Below are 17,977 nucleotides of genomic sequence, written 5' to 3' on the forward strand. Positions count from 1 at the left end.
TGTCTACAAGTGTGTGTGTGTGTGTGTGTGTGTGTGTGTGTGTGTGTGTGTGTGTGTGTGTGTGTGTGTGTGTGTGTGTGTGTGTGTGTGTGTGTGTGTGTGTGTGTGTGTGTGTGTGTGTGTGTGTGTGTGTGTGTGTGTGTGTGTGTGTGTGTGTGTGTGTGTGTGTGTGTGTCTCTCTCTCTCTCTCTCTCTCTCTCCTGCACCCTTGGACAGGATCAGTGTTTTTCCACAGTGTTTCCTCTGGGTCAGTGATAGTTCGGTGTGGTTCTTCTGGATTAAAGAGTGTTTCCTGGTCCCTTGCAGGTGTTTCCTCTGGACCAATGAGAGTTCAGCGGGTCACGTGTGTCCCTTGCAGGTGTTTCCTCTGGACCAATGAGAGTTCAGCGGGTCACATGTGTTCCTTGCAGGTGTTTCCTCTCTGGACCAATAACAGTTCAGCGGGTCACGTGTGTGTCCCTTGCAGGTGTTTCCTCTGGGCCAATGAGAGTTCAGCGGGTCACGTGTGTCCCTTGCAGGTGTTTCCTCTGGACCAATGAGAGTTCAGCGAGTCACGTGTGTCCCTTGCAGGTGTTCAGGTCGATGGTCTCCTCACAGTCTCTACAGATCACGGCGCAGCACCAGTGGAACTTGCACTCGCACTGCGTGGTGCGGCTGACCCTCGACGTGTCGTATCCGCGGCCGCAGCACAGCACCTCGCAGCCGTCAGCGCCACGGGACGTCCGGTTACACTGACGCCCCCCCGTACCCATCCAGCCTGGGGAGAGAGGGAGAGATTTTTAAAAAAGAGAGTGAGAGTCCGAGTGAGAGTCAGAGACCGAGTCAGTGTCCGAGTGAGAGTGAGAGTCCGTGTCCGAGTCCGTGTCCGTGTCAGAGTCCGAGTCTGTGTGTCCGAGTGAGAGTCCGTGTCCGAGACCGAGTCAGTGTCCGTGTCAGAGTCCGAGTCAGTGTCCGAGTGAGAGTCCGAGTGAGAGTCCGTGTCCGAGACCGAGTCAGTGTCCGTGTCAGTGTCCGAGTGAGAGTCCGTGTCCGAGACCGAGTCAGTGTCCGTGTCCGTAATGTTTTAATGTAAAGTTCATTTCCCTCTGCTCGTCTCCACTGAACACAAATCAGATTTATTCACTGAATGTAAAAACACATTTCAGTGGTTTTACTTCCAAAATGAGATTTAATAGTGAAAGCCTTCAACACACACACACACACATACACACACACACACACACACACACACACACACACACACACACACACAGAGAGAGACTGAAAGACTGAAAGAGAGAAGCATCTTAGGAAGTTACTCAGGATTTAAGACAGAAATGTTCCTCTTTCTGCAGACAGGAATGAGGAAGTGGTGCAGAGCCAATCAGAAGAGTTTTATTGGTTGATAAGAGCCAATGGGAACGCAGTATAATTAGTGTGTGTGTGTAAGATGATGAATGCTGGACGGAGGACAGATGAGAGATTGATGATAGGGGCCGTCAGTCTGCACTCACACTCTTCATCAACTGTTCATTTCACTGGAGACGCACACACACACACACACACACCTCTCAAAGACATGCAAACTCTCCCTCAATCATTCTGAATAACACAGACTGGATCTATTCTCACAGACACACACATCCACTCTCTCAAACACACACACACACACACAGATAGTGAGACGGCCCCTCTGCCCCTCTAAAGTGTGAAATCAATTCCCCCGGCGAGGCGAGGCTCAGGTGTTTAACTCATCTCTCTGCACCCACTCATCTTAATTCAATAAGCAGACGCAGCACAGCGCCGTGATGTCATTGAGCAGGGCGGCCAATCACAGGAGAGAGGAGGGGAAGAGGGGCGGGTCATGCCCAGACATACTACCTGGTGAAGGCTGCAGAGATAGTACACACACACACACATACACACACACACATACACACACACACACACACAGCGAGGCAGAATGTAAACACGAGCAAATTCCAGAACAGTGTTCGAGATGGTACTTGAAGCAGAAACAAAAACGTTATTTATACAGGAGGAGCTGAACACACACACACACACACACACACACACACACACACACACACGTTCCTTTTCAGTAACACTCGTGCTGCTGCAGTCTGACAGTAACACTCACGTTTTTCGCCGTTTTAAACATGTATATCAGCATGTAGTGTCTCTACTTTAAAGAGTCCTCTCCTGCTGATGTTCAGGTGTATATCTGTATGTAGTGTCTCTACTTTAAAGAGTCCTCTCCTGCTGATGTTCAGGTGTATATCTGTATGTAGTGTCTCTACTTTAAAGAGTCCTCTCCTGCTGATGTTCAGGTGTATATCAGTATGTAGTGTCTCTACTTTAAAGAGTTCTATCCTGCTGATGTGCAGGTGTATATCAGTATGTAGTGTCTCTACTTTAAAGAGTTCTCTCCTGCTGATGTTCAGGTGTATATCAGTATGTAGTGTCTCTACTTTAAAGAGTCCTCTCCTGCTGATGTTCAGGTGTATATCAGTATGTAGTGTCTCTACTTTAAAGAGTCCTCTCCTGCTGATGTTCAGGTGTATATCAGTATGTAGTGTCTCTACTTTAAAGAGTCCTCTCATGCTGATGTTCAGGTGTATATCAGTATGTAGTGTCTCTACTTTAAAGAGTCCTCTCCTGCTGATGTTCAGGTGTATATCAGTATGTAGTGTCTCTACTTTAAAGAGTCCTCTCCTGCTGATGTTCAGGTGTATATCAGTATGTAGTGTCTCTACTTTAAAGAGTCCTCTCCTGCTGATGTTCAGGTGTATATCAGTATGTAGTGTCTCTACTTTAAAGAGTCCTCTCCTGCTGATGTTCAGGTGTATATCAGTATGTAGTGTCTCTACTTTAAAGAGTCCTCTCCTGCTGATGTTCAGGTGTATATCAGTATGTAGTGTCTCTACTTTAAAGAGTCCTCTCCTGCTGATGTTCAGGTGTATATCAGTATGTAGTGTCTCTACTTTAAAGAGTCCTCTCCTGCTGATGTTCAGGTTCATATCAGTATGTAGTGTCTCTACTTTAAAGAGTCCTCTCCTGCTGATGTTCAGGTGTATATCAGTATGTAGTGTCTCTACTGCAGGCATGGGCAAACTAAGGCCCGCGGGCCATATACGGCCCGTTGGGCTTTTTAAACCGGCCCGTCGAATATTGGTACAACATTGTCCAAATGATAGTAAAGACCGCATTCATTTTACCTTTTTCCTGCAATACCCGGCATTTCAGTTGATCCCACTAGATGGCGCACTCTAGCACAAATGACCTTTGCTGGAGTCGGCAACCCGGCAAGATCTAAGAACTAAGAACGTCACGCTTACATTTGAGGGGGTCAAGATTAACCTGAGCAATAACAGTTCACGGTTAGTACAGTACAGCGAATACAAGTTGTAACTGAGTAGCGCTGATAAAAGTGACTAGAACGTGACCACACACTTATAAAAAACACTTATATAAAGTCAGGCAACACTAACCAGCTTAGTGTGATTCTGTTTATTTTGTGTAGAAAACGGTTTATGCCACAATATGATACGAGATAGTCTGATTAGCTTCGGTTGCTATGCTAACATCACCTGTAGAATGCCAGAGAAACTTTCATAACAGCGTTGTGATGCCAAACAGCGTCAATTCAGACTGAAAAACATTCACTTATGGGGATGGGGGATATTTATCAGCTGCTTGTGTGACAGTCGGAGAGTGAATACTTTACAGCGGCCGCTGCCGCGAGTTAACGGAAGAATAAACGAGCAGCACTGCAGCGGGCGGTAATGCCGCTGAACCACATTAATAAACAATGCACCACGGCACTCTGGAGAAAGGTATAAGGTTGGAGAAGTAGTTCTGGCTTCGTATGATTAAAAACGACCCGACGCAGTCCTCTATTGATGTTGTTGTGAGCGGTGTTGCGGAGAAAATCAGCGACGTAAAACGGCGTGTTGTCATAAGAAGGCACGTAAACGGTTACGTCATGACGCAAACGATGACGCAATAACTCACCTTTGAACCTAATTCACCATTGAACCTGCATCTGTAACAATGAATGGACCAAAGAAAAGAAAAGTCGACAATGAGTGCCGAGTGTTTAATGAGGAGTGGACAGCTAAATATTTTTTCACCGATCTGCTACTGGCCCGGCCCGTCTGTTACATTTTAAAACTCATAGTGGCCCCCGAGCCAAAATGTTTTCCCACCCCTGCTCTCCTGGGACATGTCTCCATGCTTTAATGTTCAAACAGCTCTTTATTTTTCTCATACTGCCTGTGCTGTGGCACCTCTTTTCGCCCTCTGTCTGAAACCAGAGCCCAGTCTGCTCTGATTGGTTAGCTGGCCGGCTCTGTTGTGATTGGTCAACCGCTTAGAGATGTCCCGCCCCTTAGCCTATCACGTACAATGTGTTGGAGCGCTAGCCAATAGGGGCACGAGTGTTACATAGTGATGTCATTATGGTCCAGAACATTGGGATTTGCAGACCATTTACGTGCACACAAACCTATATAACAAACTACAGGAAAGGGTTAACCCCAAAAAGCACAATCAAGACTCTTTAAAATAAAAGATATGTAGATAATGAAATTGTTTTAACACAGAAAAGCAAAAAATCAAGACTAGGGAATGTTGATTCATTTTCTGTCGATTTCCAAACCCATTTTCTCCTCCAGATCCACCAGGTTACACCTAAAAACATAATAGCCAACTAGTTTGATAAACAATAAACCGTTACAGTATTTCTTCATGCCAAAAAGCTGAATCAGACTCTCAAATCTCCGGCTTCTTCTTGTTTGATATCGAGACAACGATCAACTGATTCATTGATATGGAAAGTAATCGGCTAACCCTTTACATTAGAGTAAGAAATTAAACAACTTCAATTATTCTCCAGCAGATAGACCTGACTTTAGGGTGTGTGTGTGTGTGTGTGTGTGTGTGTGTGTGTGTGTGTGTGTGTGTAACCCTAATGGTTTACCACACCTATCTTTGTAAGTTGTTTGTGCCTTTTTAGATTTAAGCAAGGGACCTTTACAGCATTGTTTTAACACACTTCCTACTCATACTTCCTGTCTGTACCTGAACGCTCAGGAGCTGGAGCAGACAGTGGGAGAGAGTCAGAAGTTCCCAAAGATCAAGAATGAACTTCCAGACTCGTGGACTGTACGACTCTCTCACAGCTTTTATCTCCACTTTAATGAAAGCCATGCTTCAGAAACAGCAGGTTAAAGTTAGACTGTTGGAGGTCATACAACTCTCCTGAAAGCACCTGAAGGCACCATGACGGTTTCTGATAACTCGGAGTACATGACACCGTCCCGTGACAGACAGATCCCAGCTTTGATTTGCTGAGACACCCAACGCTTCCTTCAGAGTGAAATACAGCCTACGTGCAAACGCTGCAGCTCCATCATTCAACAAAGTGTTCCACCATCACATCAATATTAAAAACAGGGGGCAGCGTGAACAAAAACATGAGACAATGTGCACATGAATGCATCGTTCACTTAGCAACCTGCACTTTCAACTGCATTTCCAAGCAGATTTGTAAAAGGAGAAATGAACGCAGCGTCAACACGGCAGCATGCGTTGAAGCTTGCCGGTGGGCGTGTCTGAAACTCGACCAACAACCAATCACATTAATCTCCCGCCCCGGACACACAAGCATGCGGTTTGATTGGCTAGAGCTTGTACTGGCATATGATTTGATTGGCTGGCGCTTCCGTCGAAGCTTGAAAAGTTGAACTTTTCTCAACTTTTGAAGCGAGCAAAGCGAAGCGACGAGACCACAATGCAGTTCGGCAAAGCGTGACGTCACCCCATTCAAAGTGAATGGGAAGAAGCGTTGAAGCTTCAACGCACGCCGCCGTGTGGACGGGCCGTGGGCCACATGTGATGATCAATTGGTGAGTCAAAAAGTATGAACGGATAACATGCCCATTTATTGAGTCATTTAAAAATAAACCCTTGACTTGCATCCTGTGTAAAACCAACAGTCAACAGTTGACATATTGACAAAATCACTTTGAATTTTAAAGCAAATAATGACCTTTTTCTCAACTCTTACCAAACTTTTTTTTTGCACACTCTTGGTAAATATTGATTCTTCTTGCAAACAAATTGTTTTAGTTATTTTAGTGCTGGTTTTCAGGTTCTTGTTCCTGCAGTTCCTAAAGCAACAACTCTGAGTATCTCTGTTCATGTTGCTTTACATTTTAAATCCTGCAATGGGACTTTTGCACGTGCTAACATTGCAACTTAGATGCTGAAACGATATATCGTGCAGCTCTTATTCCCAATGCTAACCACATGATTGAATCTACCATCATGTGTCCGTAGTGTGAAAGATATCAGGACGAGCTGAATGTCCTTAAAGGAGCCTGCTTTTTAAACGCTTATCCATGAGATCAGAGATGTCCCGTCTTTCTAAAATTCAATTAAATGTGAAATACTAAGAGTATACTACTTTGGGCTGAAGCGTCTGCCTTCGACACAAAACACACTGTAAACCATGGTATTGTAAAGTGTTGTGTGATCCAACCTGCCCCCCAAATGTGTGTGTGTGTGTGTGTGTGTGTGTGTGTGTGTGTGTGTGTGTGTGTGTGTGTGTGTGTGTGTGTGTGTGTGTGTGTGTGTGTGTGTGTGTGTGTGTGTGTGTGTGTGTGTGTGTGTGTGTGTGTGTGTGTGTGTGTGTGTGTGTGTGTGTGTGTGTGTGTGTGTCCAGTGGAGGTGATTTATAGTGATCTGTGGCGCTCTAAGGTTTCAGCCTGCAGGAGTGTGTAATGTCTCTTAAAGCGGCCGACACCCGATCGCCACGGATCATCTGCTGCCTGTCAGACACACACACACACACACACACACACACACACACACACACACACACACACACACACACACACACACACACACACACACACACACACACACACACACACACACACACACACACACACACACACCTCTCACTCTCTTTTCATACACAAACATGTTCCTCCCTAAGCTCACTGTCCTGTTCACAGGCTCTTACATAAACACACATTTCTCTCTCCCAGATATCTGATACTTTCTTCTGCATGTTGTAGCCTCTCGTCCACATGCTCACCTCTTTGTAAAACAGAATGACATTTGGATTCTGATCCCCTGCTGTGTTTATATATATATATATATATCTATCTAAGGTTTTAGCGTCTGATGTGATGTCCTGTTTCTTGTTTCTTCTGATCTCTTCCTTGTTGCTAAAGCATGTTGAGCTGCAGCTGCTGTATGAAAAGTGCTACACAAATACATCTTTATTATTATTATTATGATCATAGTCTCTACAGATGAGTACCTGACTCGTGGTCTCGTACGCAGTAGTCCGGCGAGTCCTCGAAGTACACCAGGTCGTTCTTGCTGGGCCTCTTGAAGTGTGTGTGTGTGTGTGTGAAGCCGGTGCCGTCCTGGTTGACGTTCACCTGCACGGCGCCTCTGTACCTCTTCTTCAGGTGATCTCCGGTCAGCCTGAAGTCGGCCATCGCCAGCCAGCAGGTCCGAACGCTGCAGGAGCCGCTGACCCCGTGACATTTACACTCCAGAGACATGAAGCGCCGCACCGCCTACACAGGAGAGTATCATTTTGATTTTTGTTTATTACCTTTATTGAACCAGGATAGGTCGCATTGAGATTACAAATCTATTTTTCAAGAGAATGGTAACAGCACAGTTACAGACATTTCAATGAAGGATAACATAACAACAGGAGGCAGAGATGTAAGGTTAACATAAAAACAAAACTCAGACCACGTGGAGTCCTGAAAGGAACAAACATGAGAACAGAACACACACATCTCAAGTAGAAACAAATCGTGTACCTTCCTGCCGGCCCGGTTGTTGTGCAGGTTCATCAGCGCCCGCCCGTCCCTCTGCTTCCTCTCCTTGGCGTCCACGAAGCCCTGGCTGAAGCGCACGGCGTGCTCCACGTGGTCGCTGCACCCCCCCCAGTCGAAGGACCCTCGGGCGTCCCGGGACGAGCCCGTCTTGGTGGGGTCGCAGGAGCAGGAGTCCAAGTCCCCCTGAGAGCAGGCCCGAGCCAGCGTGTAGACCACCCCCGCTGAGGAGATAGCGTACATGAAGGCCACCTCTCGACTACCTGAGGGGGGGGGGGAGGGGAGGAAACAAGGAAGCAAATGTGGGACAAAAGGTCAGTCTTTCTAGATTCATCTTAAAGGTCTCCTAATATTCTGTTTTTCATCAATATATTACAGGTCTCAGATATATCCAGAACCTGTCTCTGATTGGCTGAAACACCAAACAGATCATTGCAGCATCCCAGAATCCCCTCTGTTTCAGCCCTGTTTCCAAAGTGCTGATTCTCTGTCTGTTACTTTAGATGAAAATAAGGAGCCCCTCCCCACGCCCCTCTGAGAGATATTTGGTTAAAAAGAACACAATGGTGCTCTAGGAGGAGATTCAGGTGATAAGGTGGGGGCGGGGGGGGGTTTACCTTGGTTGGTGATTGGCTAATGGTTACACAAGACAAAACATCGTTATGACATCATAAAGTGGCCAAAATCTGATCAGCTCATTTTCAGACAGGTTTTTGAGTAGACAGAGGAGAGGAGTCCAAAGCTTAACTATCCAAATGATCTAATAATAATAATTCATCCAGTATTAATAGAATATTTGATTTATGTCAAGAACTTGTGTTAAAACTAAAAAAGCTTTTGTAGAAAACGATGTTTCTCAAAGTAAGATATTCAAAAAGTAGGTTTGAAGTATCTGTATTGACACGCAGCACTAATACCACACACACACACACACACACACACACACACACACACACACACACACACACACACACACACACACACACACACACACACACACACACACACACACACACACACACACACACACACACAGGTCTCAGTTGAGCGTGCCTAACGAGGTTAATGAGGAGAACGCTGAGAGAACACGACACCACACAGAGAGGGGGGGGGGGGGGGGGGGTTAGATGATAATGCTTCAGTGTAATTGTTTGAAATTAGCCGGCTGACTTTGACAATCAGGAGCTTTCTGACGCGATAATGCTCTGTGACGGGCCGGCCCCCCAGGGAGGGCCGAATACCACACGGCTGATTAGAGGCGCCCACATGAAACGGACTAAGTCGAAGGATCCTCCGGAGGGTTAAACCTGGGGGCATGGGAGAGGAACATCAGGGGTCCCAATCACCCTCCACCGGCAATAAAAGAGATCAGGACTCGTTAGGACACGTCCTCAGAGACGGCAAAAGTACACACATCCTTTCATCAAGTAGAAGTACAGATACTTGTGTTTAAAAATACTCTGGTAAAAGTAGAAGTACTGACTAAACTTCTTTACTCAAGTAAAAGTAAAGAGGGCTTTGAAATGTACTTAAGTAAAAAGTACCCATAACTCCCAGCTGTTTTAAAGAGTACCTGACCTCCCTTTATATTAATAGAACAATAATGTCATTGTTAGCTAATGAATGTTTCCATGCTGAACAACGGCAACATGACAACGTTTTCATTGGTCCCTCTTCTTTAGAGAAGACCAGGAAATGATGGATACACGGATCGTGTTCAAATCAATAGGCACGCAATGACTCTAAATAATAATGATCACGCCACCAAACACACATTCAAACTAAAGGAACCAGCCTGTTTGGGAAATGTAAGAAGTAGAAAGTACAGGTATTTGTGTTCAAAATGTAAGAAGTAGAAAGTACAGGTATTTGGGTTCAACATGTAAGAAGTAGAAAGTACAGGTATTTGGGTTCAACATGTAAGAAGTAGAAAGTACAGGTGTTTGTGTTCAAAATGTAAGAAGTAGAAAGTTCAGGTATTTGTGTTCAACATGTAAGAAGTAGAAAGTTCAGGTATTTTAGTTCAAAATATAAGAAGTAGAAAGTTCAGGTATTTGTGTTCAAAATGTAAGAAGTAGAAAGTTCAGGTATTTTAGTTCAAAATGTAAGAAGTAGAAAGTACAGGTATTTGTGTTCAAAATATAAGAAGTAGAAAGTTCAGGTATTTTAGTTCAAAATATAAGAAGTAGAAAGTACAGGTATTTGTGTTCAAAATGTAAGAAGTAGAAAGTACAGGTATTTGTGTTCAACATGTAAGAAGTAGAAAGTACAGGTATTTGTGTTCAAATATAAGAAGTAGAAAGTTCAGGTATTTTAGTTCAAAATATAAGAAGTAGAAAGTTCAGGTATTTTAGTTCAAAATATAAGAAGTAGAAAGTACAGGTATTTGTGTTCAAAATATAAGAAGTAGAAAGTTCAGGTATTTTAGTTCAAAATATAAGAAGTAGAAAGTACAGGTATTTGTGTTCAACATGTAAGAAGTAGAAAGTACAGGTGTTTGTGTTCAACATGTAAGAAGTAGAAAGTACAGGTATTTGTGTTCAAAATATAAGAAGTAGAAAGTTCAGGTATTTTAGTTCAAAATATAAGAAGTAGAAAGTACAGGTATTTTAGTTCAAAATATAAGAAGTAGAAAGTACAGGTATTTGAGTTCAAAATATAAGAAGTAGAAAGTACAGGTATTTGTGTTCAACATGTAAGAAGTAGAAAGTACAGGTGTTTGTGTTCAACATGTAAGAAGTAGAAAGTACAGGTGTTTGTGTTCAACATGTAAGAAGTAGAAAGTACAGGTGTTTGTGTTCAAAATGTAAGAAGTAGAAAGTTCAGGTATTTTAGTTCAAAATATAAGAAGTAGAAAGTTCAGGTATTTGTGTTCAAAATGTAAGAAGTAGAAAGTTCAGGTATTTTAGTTCAAAATGTAAGAAGTAGAAAGTACAGGTATTTGTGTTCAAAATATAAGAAGTAGAAAGTTCAGGTATTTTAGTTCAAAATATAAGAAGTAGAAAGTACAGGTATTTGTGTTCAAAATGTAAGAAGTAGAAAGTACAGGTATTTGTGTTCAACATGTAAGAAGTAGAAAGTACAGGTATTTGTGTTCAAAATATAAGAAGTAGAAAGTTCAGGTATTTTAGTTCAAAATATAAGAAGTAGAAAGTTCAGGTATTTTAGTTCAAAATATAAGAAGTAGAAAGTACAGGTATTTGTGTTCAAAATATAAGAAGTAGAAAGTTCAGGTATTTTAGTTCAAAATATAAGAAGTAGAAAGTACAGGTATTTGTGTTCAACATGTAAGAAGTAGAAAGTACAGGTGTTTGTGTTCAACATGTAAGAAGTAGAAAGTACAGGTATTTGTGTTCAAAATATAAGAAGTAGAAAGTTCAGGTATTTTAGTTCAAAATATAAGAAGTAGAAAGTACAGGTATTTTAGTTCAAAATATAAGAAGTAGAAAGTACAGGTATTTGAGTTCAAAATATAAGAAGTAGAAAGTACAGGTATTTGTGTTCAACATGTAAGAAGTAGAAAGTACAGGTGTTTGTGTTCAACATGTAAGAAGTAGAAAGTACAGGTGTTTGTGTTCAACATGTAAGAAGTAGAAAGTACAGGTGTTTGTGTTCAACATGTAAGAAGTAGAAAGTACAGGTATTTGAGTTCAACATGTAAGAAGTAGAAAGTACAGGTATTTGTGTTCAACATGTAAGAAGTAGAAAGTACAGGTATTTGTGTTCAACATGTAAGAAGTAGAAAGTACAGGTATTTGTGTTCAACATGTAAGAAGTAGAAAGTACAGGTATTTGTGTTCAAAATGTAAGAAGTAGAAAGTACAGGTATTTGTGTTCAACATGTAAGAAGTAGAAAGTACAGGTATTTGTGTTCAACATGTAAGAAGTAGAAAGTACAGGTATTTGTGTTCAACATGTAAGAAGTAGAAAGTACAGGTATTTGTGTTCAACATGTAAGAAGTAGAAAGTACAGGTATTTGTGTTCAACAATGTAAGAAGTAGAAAGTACAGGTATTTGTGTTCAACATGTAAGAAGTAGAAAGTACAGGTATTTGTGTTCAAAATGTAAGAAGTAGAAAGTACAGGTATTTGTGTTCAAAATGTAAGAAGTAGAAAGTTCAGGTATTTGTGTTCAAAATATAAGAAGTAGAAAGTAAAAAGTCGTCAGAAAAATAAGTAGTGGAGTAAAGTACTGATACCAGAAACATGTACTTAAGTACAGTAACAAAGTATTTGAACTCCACTACTTCCCACCTCTGGACGTCCTGCAGGACTCACTTCAGCTGAGACACCTGAGACAGCAGCGCTCTCATCTGTCTCTGCTTAATGCTCAATAATCATTTATATGATATCCCCGGAGCTGATAACTCATGACCGCCGGAGAGGAGACCTGTGCCACACGCTTTAGAACATTCATTTTATAATAAACCCAAAACATAGCCAAAATATATTGACTGCGTCGCTGCTGAACAGTTCAATACATCTTCTTTACCTCTTCCTACATTTTCTTGAATGATCTAACAGTGACTGTGGCCGCTTTAACATCATTATAATGAAACTGAATCAAACAGATACAAATATCAGCTTTCTTGTATAAATTAAGATACCACTGAATACTGATACTGAAATATACAAACCTGCAACTAGTTATTGACATTAACGCAAGAAAACTGTGGATTTTCATCTGTAGGATGTCAGAAAAGTGTCTGAAACTCTGAGCTCTAATTGTGAAATTGCTTCAATATGTCCAACAATTCTTAAATCCAGAGATATTAAATACAAATAACCAAGAACCATCAAAACACCAGGAACCTCCCAAGTGTTTTCGAAATATTTCCTCCAGTATTTGATATGATAAATGACTTTTTTGCACATTGACATTTCTTTCCAGCACTACATCTGCACACAGTCCTCATATAACCACCACACAGTTCAGAGGAGCATCTTAGCTGCAGAGGAGCAGACTGTCAGACGTGATAAATGTCAAATTGTAAAGTGAGACGATGTGTGGAATGCGATCCAACCTCTGTAAAAAAAAAAAGCATATCTGCGAGGGTCTCAGTGTCGCCGTAAATCAACACTTTGAAAACCCACAGATAGTTTGGATTTGTCAGCGTTCAGTTAAAGCAACATGTTAGCGTCATCCTGCAGATCACAATGACCGGGAAACACAACCCAGAAGATACTGTTGCACACAACCCTAAAACTCACTTTCTATTCTTAGAGTGTGTGTGTGTGTCCCCCCCCCCCCCCCCCCCCCCCCCCCCCTGTGGAAAGAGACTCTGAAAGTTTCAGGAACAAAGATTCATTCTCTTTTTGTCCTGATCCATTTATATAAAAACCTGTCTGACAATGAGCTGATCAGATTTTGGCCACTTTATGATGTCATAACGATGTTTTGTCTTGAGTAACCATTAGCCAATCAGCAACCAAGGTAACCCCCCCCCCCCACCTTATCACCTGAATCTCCTCCTAGAGCACCATTGACTTCTTTTTAACCAAATCTCTCTCAGAGGGGCGTGGGGAGGGGCTCCTTATTTTCATCTAAAGTAACAGACAGAGAATCAGCACTTTTGAAACAGGGCTGAAACAGAGGGGATTATGGGATGCTGCAATGAACTGTTTGGTGTTTGGAGCCAAACACTTCAGAGACATGTTTGTATATATCTGAGACCTATAACATATTGATGAAAAACAGTATAATAGGGGACCTTTAAAAAGTGACTTTCCTTAGAATAAAGTAAGATAACTTTCTCTTTCTTGATCCTCCTTAGCAACGGTCATTACAGTCCTTAGCAACGGTCATTACAGTCCTTGACAGCGGTCTGTTCTACTGGATTCACCGCTGCTCTAATAGTTTAAAAAGTGACTTTCCTTAGCATAAAGTAAGATAAACCCCCCCCCCCCCCCCCCACTCACTCCTCAGCAGCAGGCGTCCGAACAGCTGCTCCCTGGCCGTGGCGGTGCAGTTCCAGCGGTGGTTTCTGAACTGGTGCTGGCACTCAGAGATCCAGTCCTTCATGCCGGCCCCGATGGCCTGCATCACGCGGGGGTTCTGCCGGCACAGCTGCCTCTGCCGGTTCACCAGGCCGGGGATGTTGTCGCACATCACCTGAGACCCCAGGGTGCCCATGTACCTGCAGAGACACACACACACACACACACACACACACACACACACACACACACACACACACACACACACACACACACACACACACACACACACACACACACACACACACACACACACACACACGTGAACATCTGGGGGATACCATTCATCAAGGGAGGGAAGTGTGTGTGTGCAGAAACTTCATTTGATGGATGGATGGATAGATAGACAGACAGACAGACAGACAGACAGACAGACAGACAGACAGACAGACAGACAGACAGACAGACAGACAGACAGACAGACAGACAGACAGACAGATAGATAGATAGACAGACAGACAGACAGACAGACAGACAGACAGACAGACAGACAGATAGATAGATAGACAGACAGACAGACAGACAGACAGACAGACAGACAGACAGACAGACAGACAGACAGACAGACAGACAGACAGACAGACAGACAGACAGACAGACAGACAGACAGACAGACAGACAGACAGACAGATAGATAGATAGATAGATAGATAGATAGACAGACAGACAGACAGACAGACAGACAGACAGACAGACAGACAGACAGACAGATAGATAGATAGATAGATAGACAGACAGACAGACAGAGTGAATAAAGAGAATTAACAATTAAAGATAAAATGACAAACAGCTAATCTTTTTCATATCAAAATAAGCCAAAAATAAAACACTACATAAATTCTGTTTAAGCTGCATGAGTTATTTTAGCAGGCAGAACATGTGCTGCTGTGCTCCTACTGTTAACCTGGCATGCCTCACTGTTCACAAGTAAATACTAATAACTAAGACAAGAACTACAAAAGGTCATGTCAGACTGTCTGCCTGAGCACCAGGTAGCTGCAGGGAAGATACTGTAGGAATAGAATAGATGAGAAAGAGATAATGAAATGAGAAAATGAGTCTTCTTGTGTTGAAATCACTCCTAACAAGTCCACACTCCCATGTGCCTGCAGAACAAGGTGATGAAAGAAAGACTTGCAGCTGCAGGGATTTCTCTCAAAGAAGTAAGCAAGAGAAAAGAGGAATTAAAATAAATGATCTGAGAAAACAGACTCAGTATCCCAGGCTGTGAGAAGCAAGGACTCTGGAAAGAGATCCTTTGAGAAAGAGTGAAAGACAGCAAATTATATCAAATGACTTTTCCTGGAACAAATCTGTCCAAATATTCAAGTATTTAAAAAAAATACAGTCTTGGAAACCCTGAAGGGAATTAGTAACTAAATCCGCTGCTAATTTCTCATTAAGAAAAGGGATAAAAGGTCGTTATAAAACCGTTTTGGAGGCAATGAAGACTTGTATATGGATATTAAAACTATCAAACAATACTTTCATTTCACACACACACACACACATTTTACTGGCTACAGATTAATTTAAACAATGTTTAACCCGATTGGAGCCCATTTTGCGCATCGCGTAAAAACGTGTTAATCAGAAAGCCATGCATTCAGCGCGTGGGCTAATGCGGTAAATAAAGAAGTAGAAGAAGAATAAAATGTATGCACATGCTACTCACCACCAGGACGCATCGACCTCGGCCGTCAGCCAGCAGATTGCTACAGATAAATAAAAACATATTCCACTTGGCAATAAGTTCATATTAACCAAACTTTAAGGATCTGGACGAAGCATTTCCACGGATAAAAGAAAAAGAAAAAACATTACAGAACTCGTTGAATCTCCAAAATCAGACATGGATTACAAATATGTCATCACAGGAGAGTTGTTGGATGGAGGTTTGTGCGTAAAAACATGCGCCATGGTTCCCGGTGGCGCAGCGCTTCTGACGGGGGAGAAGCTCAGAGAGAGAGTCTTAATAGTCCAGCGAATATTTTCTGAGGGAGCTGATGATGATGATGATGATGATGATGATGATGATGATGATGATGTGCTATCAGGTTTAAATTGCTTTACACAGGGGGTGGGCAGAGTCTCAGGAATGAAGTGAAGAAACGAGATGTCTGAGAGTATCTGTTCGGGCTGGTTTGACAGCAGACAGGCTTTGGCCCGCGTCCAGACCCGAGGAGGAGGATGGGCTCTCTAAACTGCAGCGGCGCGTCAGGGAGGGTGGGGAGAAAGAGGGGAGAAAGAGAGGAGGAAGAGAGGAGAGAGAGACAGAGAAAGAGAGGAGGAAGAGACAGGGGGGGGAGATCATCCAGTCACAAGAAGAAACAAAACCACAAAAGCTTAGACACTGTTTCAGGAGACAGAATGGTTGTAGAGATTGACCGGGTATTAGTACCGAAATATGACTTTTACGCACAGTTTATTTCGTGATGACACTTTTACTCCACTCAAACTGCTCCGATGCGTTCAGGGAGGGGGAGAAAGAGAGGAGAAAGAGAAAGAGAAAGGGGGGAGATCATCCAGCACTCAGCCAATGTCAGTCACAAGAAAGAAAAAAACCCCACAAACCAGCTCAGGTAGTGTTTCAGGAGACAGAATGGAGCTGGTTATAGAGATTAACCGGGTGTTTGTACCGAACGATTACATTTACGCACAGTTTATTTCGTGATGTCACTTTTACGCACAATGGCAGAATAGTGCCATTATTTTGTGTTCTTATAATAATTACACGTCAAACTTATATTAAACGTCATGCCTCCTATACAATTTGTGTGCATTAAATTGTCTTAATTTAGGCCTATTATATATTCAGTAACGTTTTTGCTCAATCAGGGCAACTTCGGATTTACTTTCCTAAAATCTTTTAGGACTTTTGGGCACAATAGTGCCATTTATAATCATAAGTGATTGTATGACTGACCAAAGTATTCTCGTAAAGAACTTTCTGCCACCTCAATACACCGTGTTGCCATTCAATAAGGCTCTTTCCTGCTCATTAAGGCCTAAAACGTCGGATTGATTTACAGACATTTACTTGCCTATTTTCTTCAGCACTTCAGGGGGACAATAGTGGCATTTATTTATGAGTGATTTATGAAAAAGAACACATCAACCTAAAGTCATTATTAACTTCCTGCAACCTAAAACTATTCATGGGCATTTGTTTATCTTTTTTTCTTAAATATTTGGTAACTTTTCTGCTCATTAATGCCTAAAAAGCGAATTTAGTCAAAGTCACGTTGACATTTATTTAGTGACATGATGAATAATTAGACTATAAACTGCACTGATAATGAATTTAGATACATCCAAATCATGGGCATATGTTTATCTCACTTCTTATATATTTCGTTTTGCTTATTAAGGCCTAAAACGTCGGTTTTACTGAACGATACTTACCTACTTTTTTCCAGGAAATGCCATTCATCAAGTGATATAAATAATTAGACAGAGGGAACATCCTGCTTCCTAACTTCAATCTGTGCCCCTTCATTTATCTAATCTCTTATATAATCGTTTTCTCATTAAAACCTAAAACATCGGATTTACTGAAAGAGCCCATTGCCAAAACCAACTCACGCGCAGGTGCCAAATACTTCTGATCCCTAAAGCATGACGCATTTGTTATTTTACAGCCTTATTCAAACCATCCCTCTGTCCAACTAATAACTCAGGAATGATGGTTTAAAAAAAGGACAGAGGAATATTACGCGCTGATTCTCCCAAAGCAGCACTTTAAGGTGACGTGTCCATTTCGATTGGATTATCTCTGGAGGGCTTTTTGAAGTCTCCGCACCACTGTCACGCAGCATTTCCTCCATCTTTGATCTGGAGACCCTGAACACATGAGATTAATGCGCAAATTGGATTTCCCCCCCCCCATGATCCCCGTGGAAGAAAAGCCATAAAACAAGGAGATTTTAGCTCTCTGCTGCTCTCAGTCCATTGAACACGACTTCATGTTGCAGCAGTTTGTATTAGAAATCCAATTTAATCGGAGTAATTTGTTCACTGCTGTACCACATCGCATTAAGGCTGCTCACTGTATTCCAGTGCATGAAACAGGAAGGGAAAGTCAATTTAACATCACCAACAAGTCAGTTAATGGATTAAAGAGCCTTAAACTG

The 17,977-nt window shown here is 42.2% G+C and overlaps 1 protein-coding gene across 2 annotated transcripts; it reads right to left on the reverse strand.

The window, feature by feature from the left end:
• Positions 1–312: 312 nt before the first annotated feature.
• On the reverse strand, positions 313–15,602 carry wnt2 (wingless-type MMTV integration site family member 2). 2 transcript variants are annotated; one of them, XM_034126145.1, is made up of 5 exons: positions 15,520–15,602; positions 13,767–13,984; positions 7,833–8,110; positions 7,313–7,577; positions 313–757 (listed from the first exon to the last, which is right to left on the reverse strand). In XM_034126145.1, the coding sequence occupies exons 1-5, from the start codon at positions 15,600–15,602 to the stop codon at positions 552–554; spliced, it is 1,050 nt and encodes a 349-aa protein (XP_033982036.1). In that variant the 3' UTR covers positions 313–551. The 2 variants fall into 2 exon arrangements, with proteins under 2 accessions (XP_033982036.1, XP_033982038.1); XM_034126147.1 differs by lacking the exon at positions 15,520–15,602 and having other exon boundaries at positions 13,767–13,989.
• Between the last annotated feature and the right edge of the window lie 2,375 nt (positions 15,603–17,977).

The sequence above is a fragment of the Trematomus bernacchii genome, unplaced genomic scaffold, assembly GCF_902827165.1.
Source record: "Trematomus bernacchii unplaced genomic scaffold, fTreBer1.1, whole genome shotgun sequence".
Classification (NCBI taxonomy): Eukaryota; Metazoa; Chordata; class Actinopteri; order Perciformes; family Nototheniidae; genus Trematomus; species Trematomus bernacchii.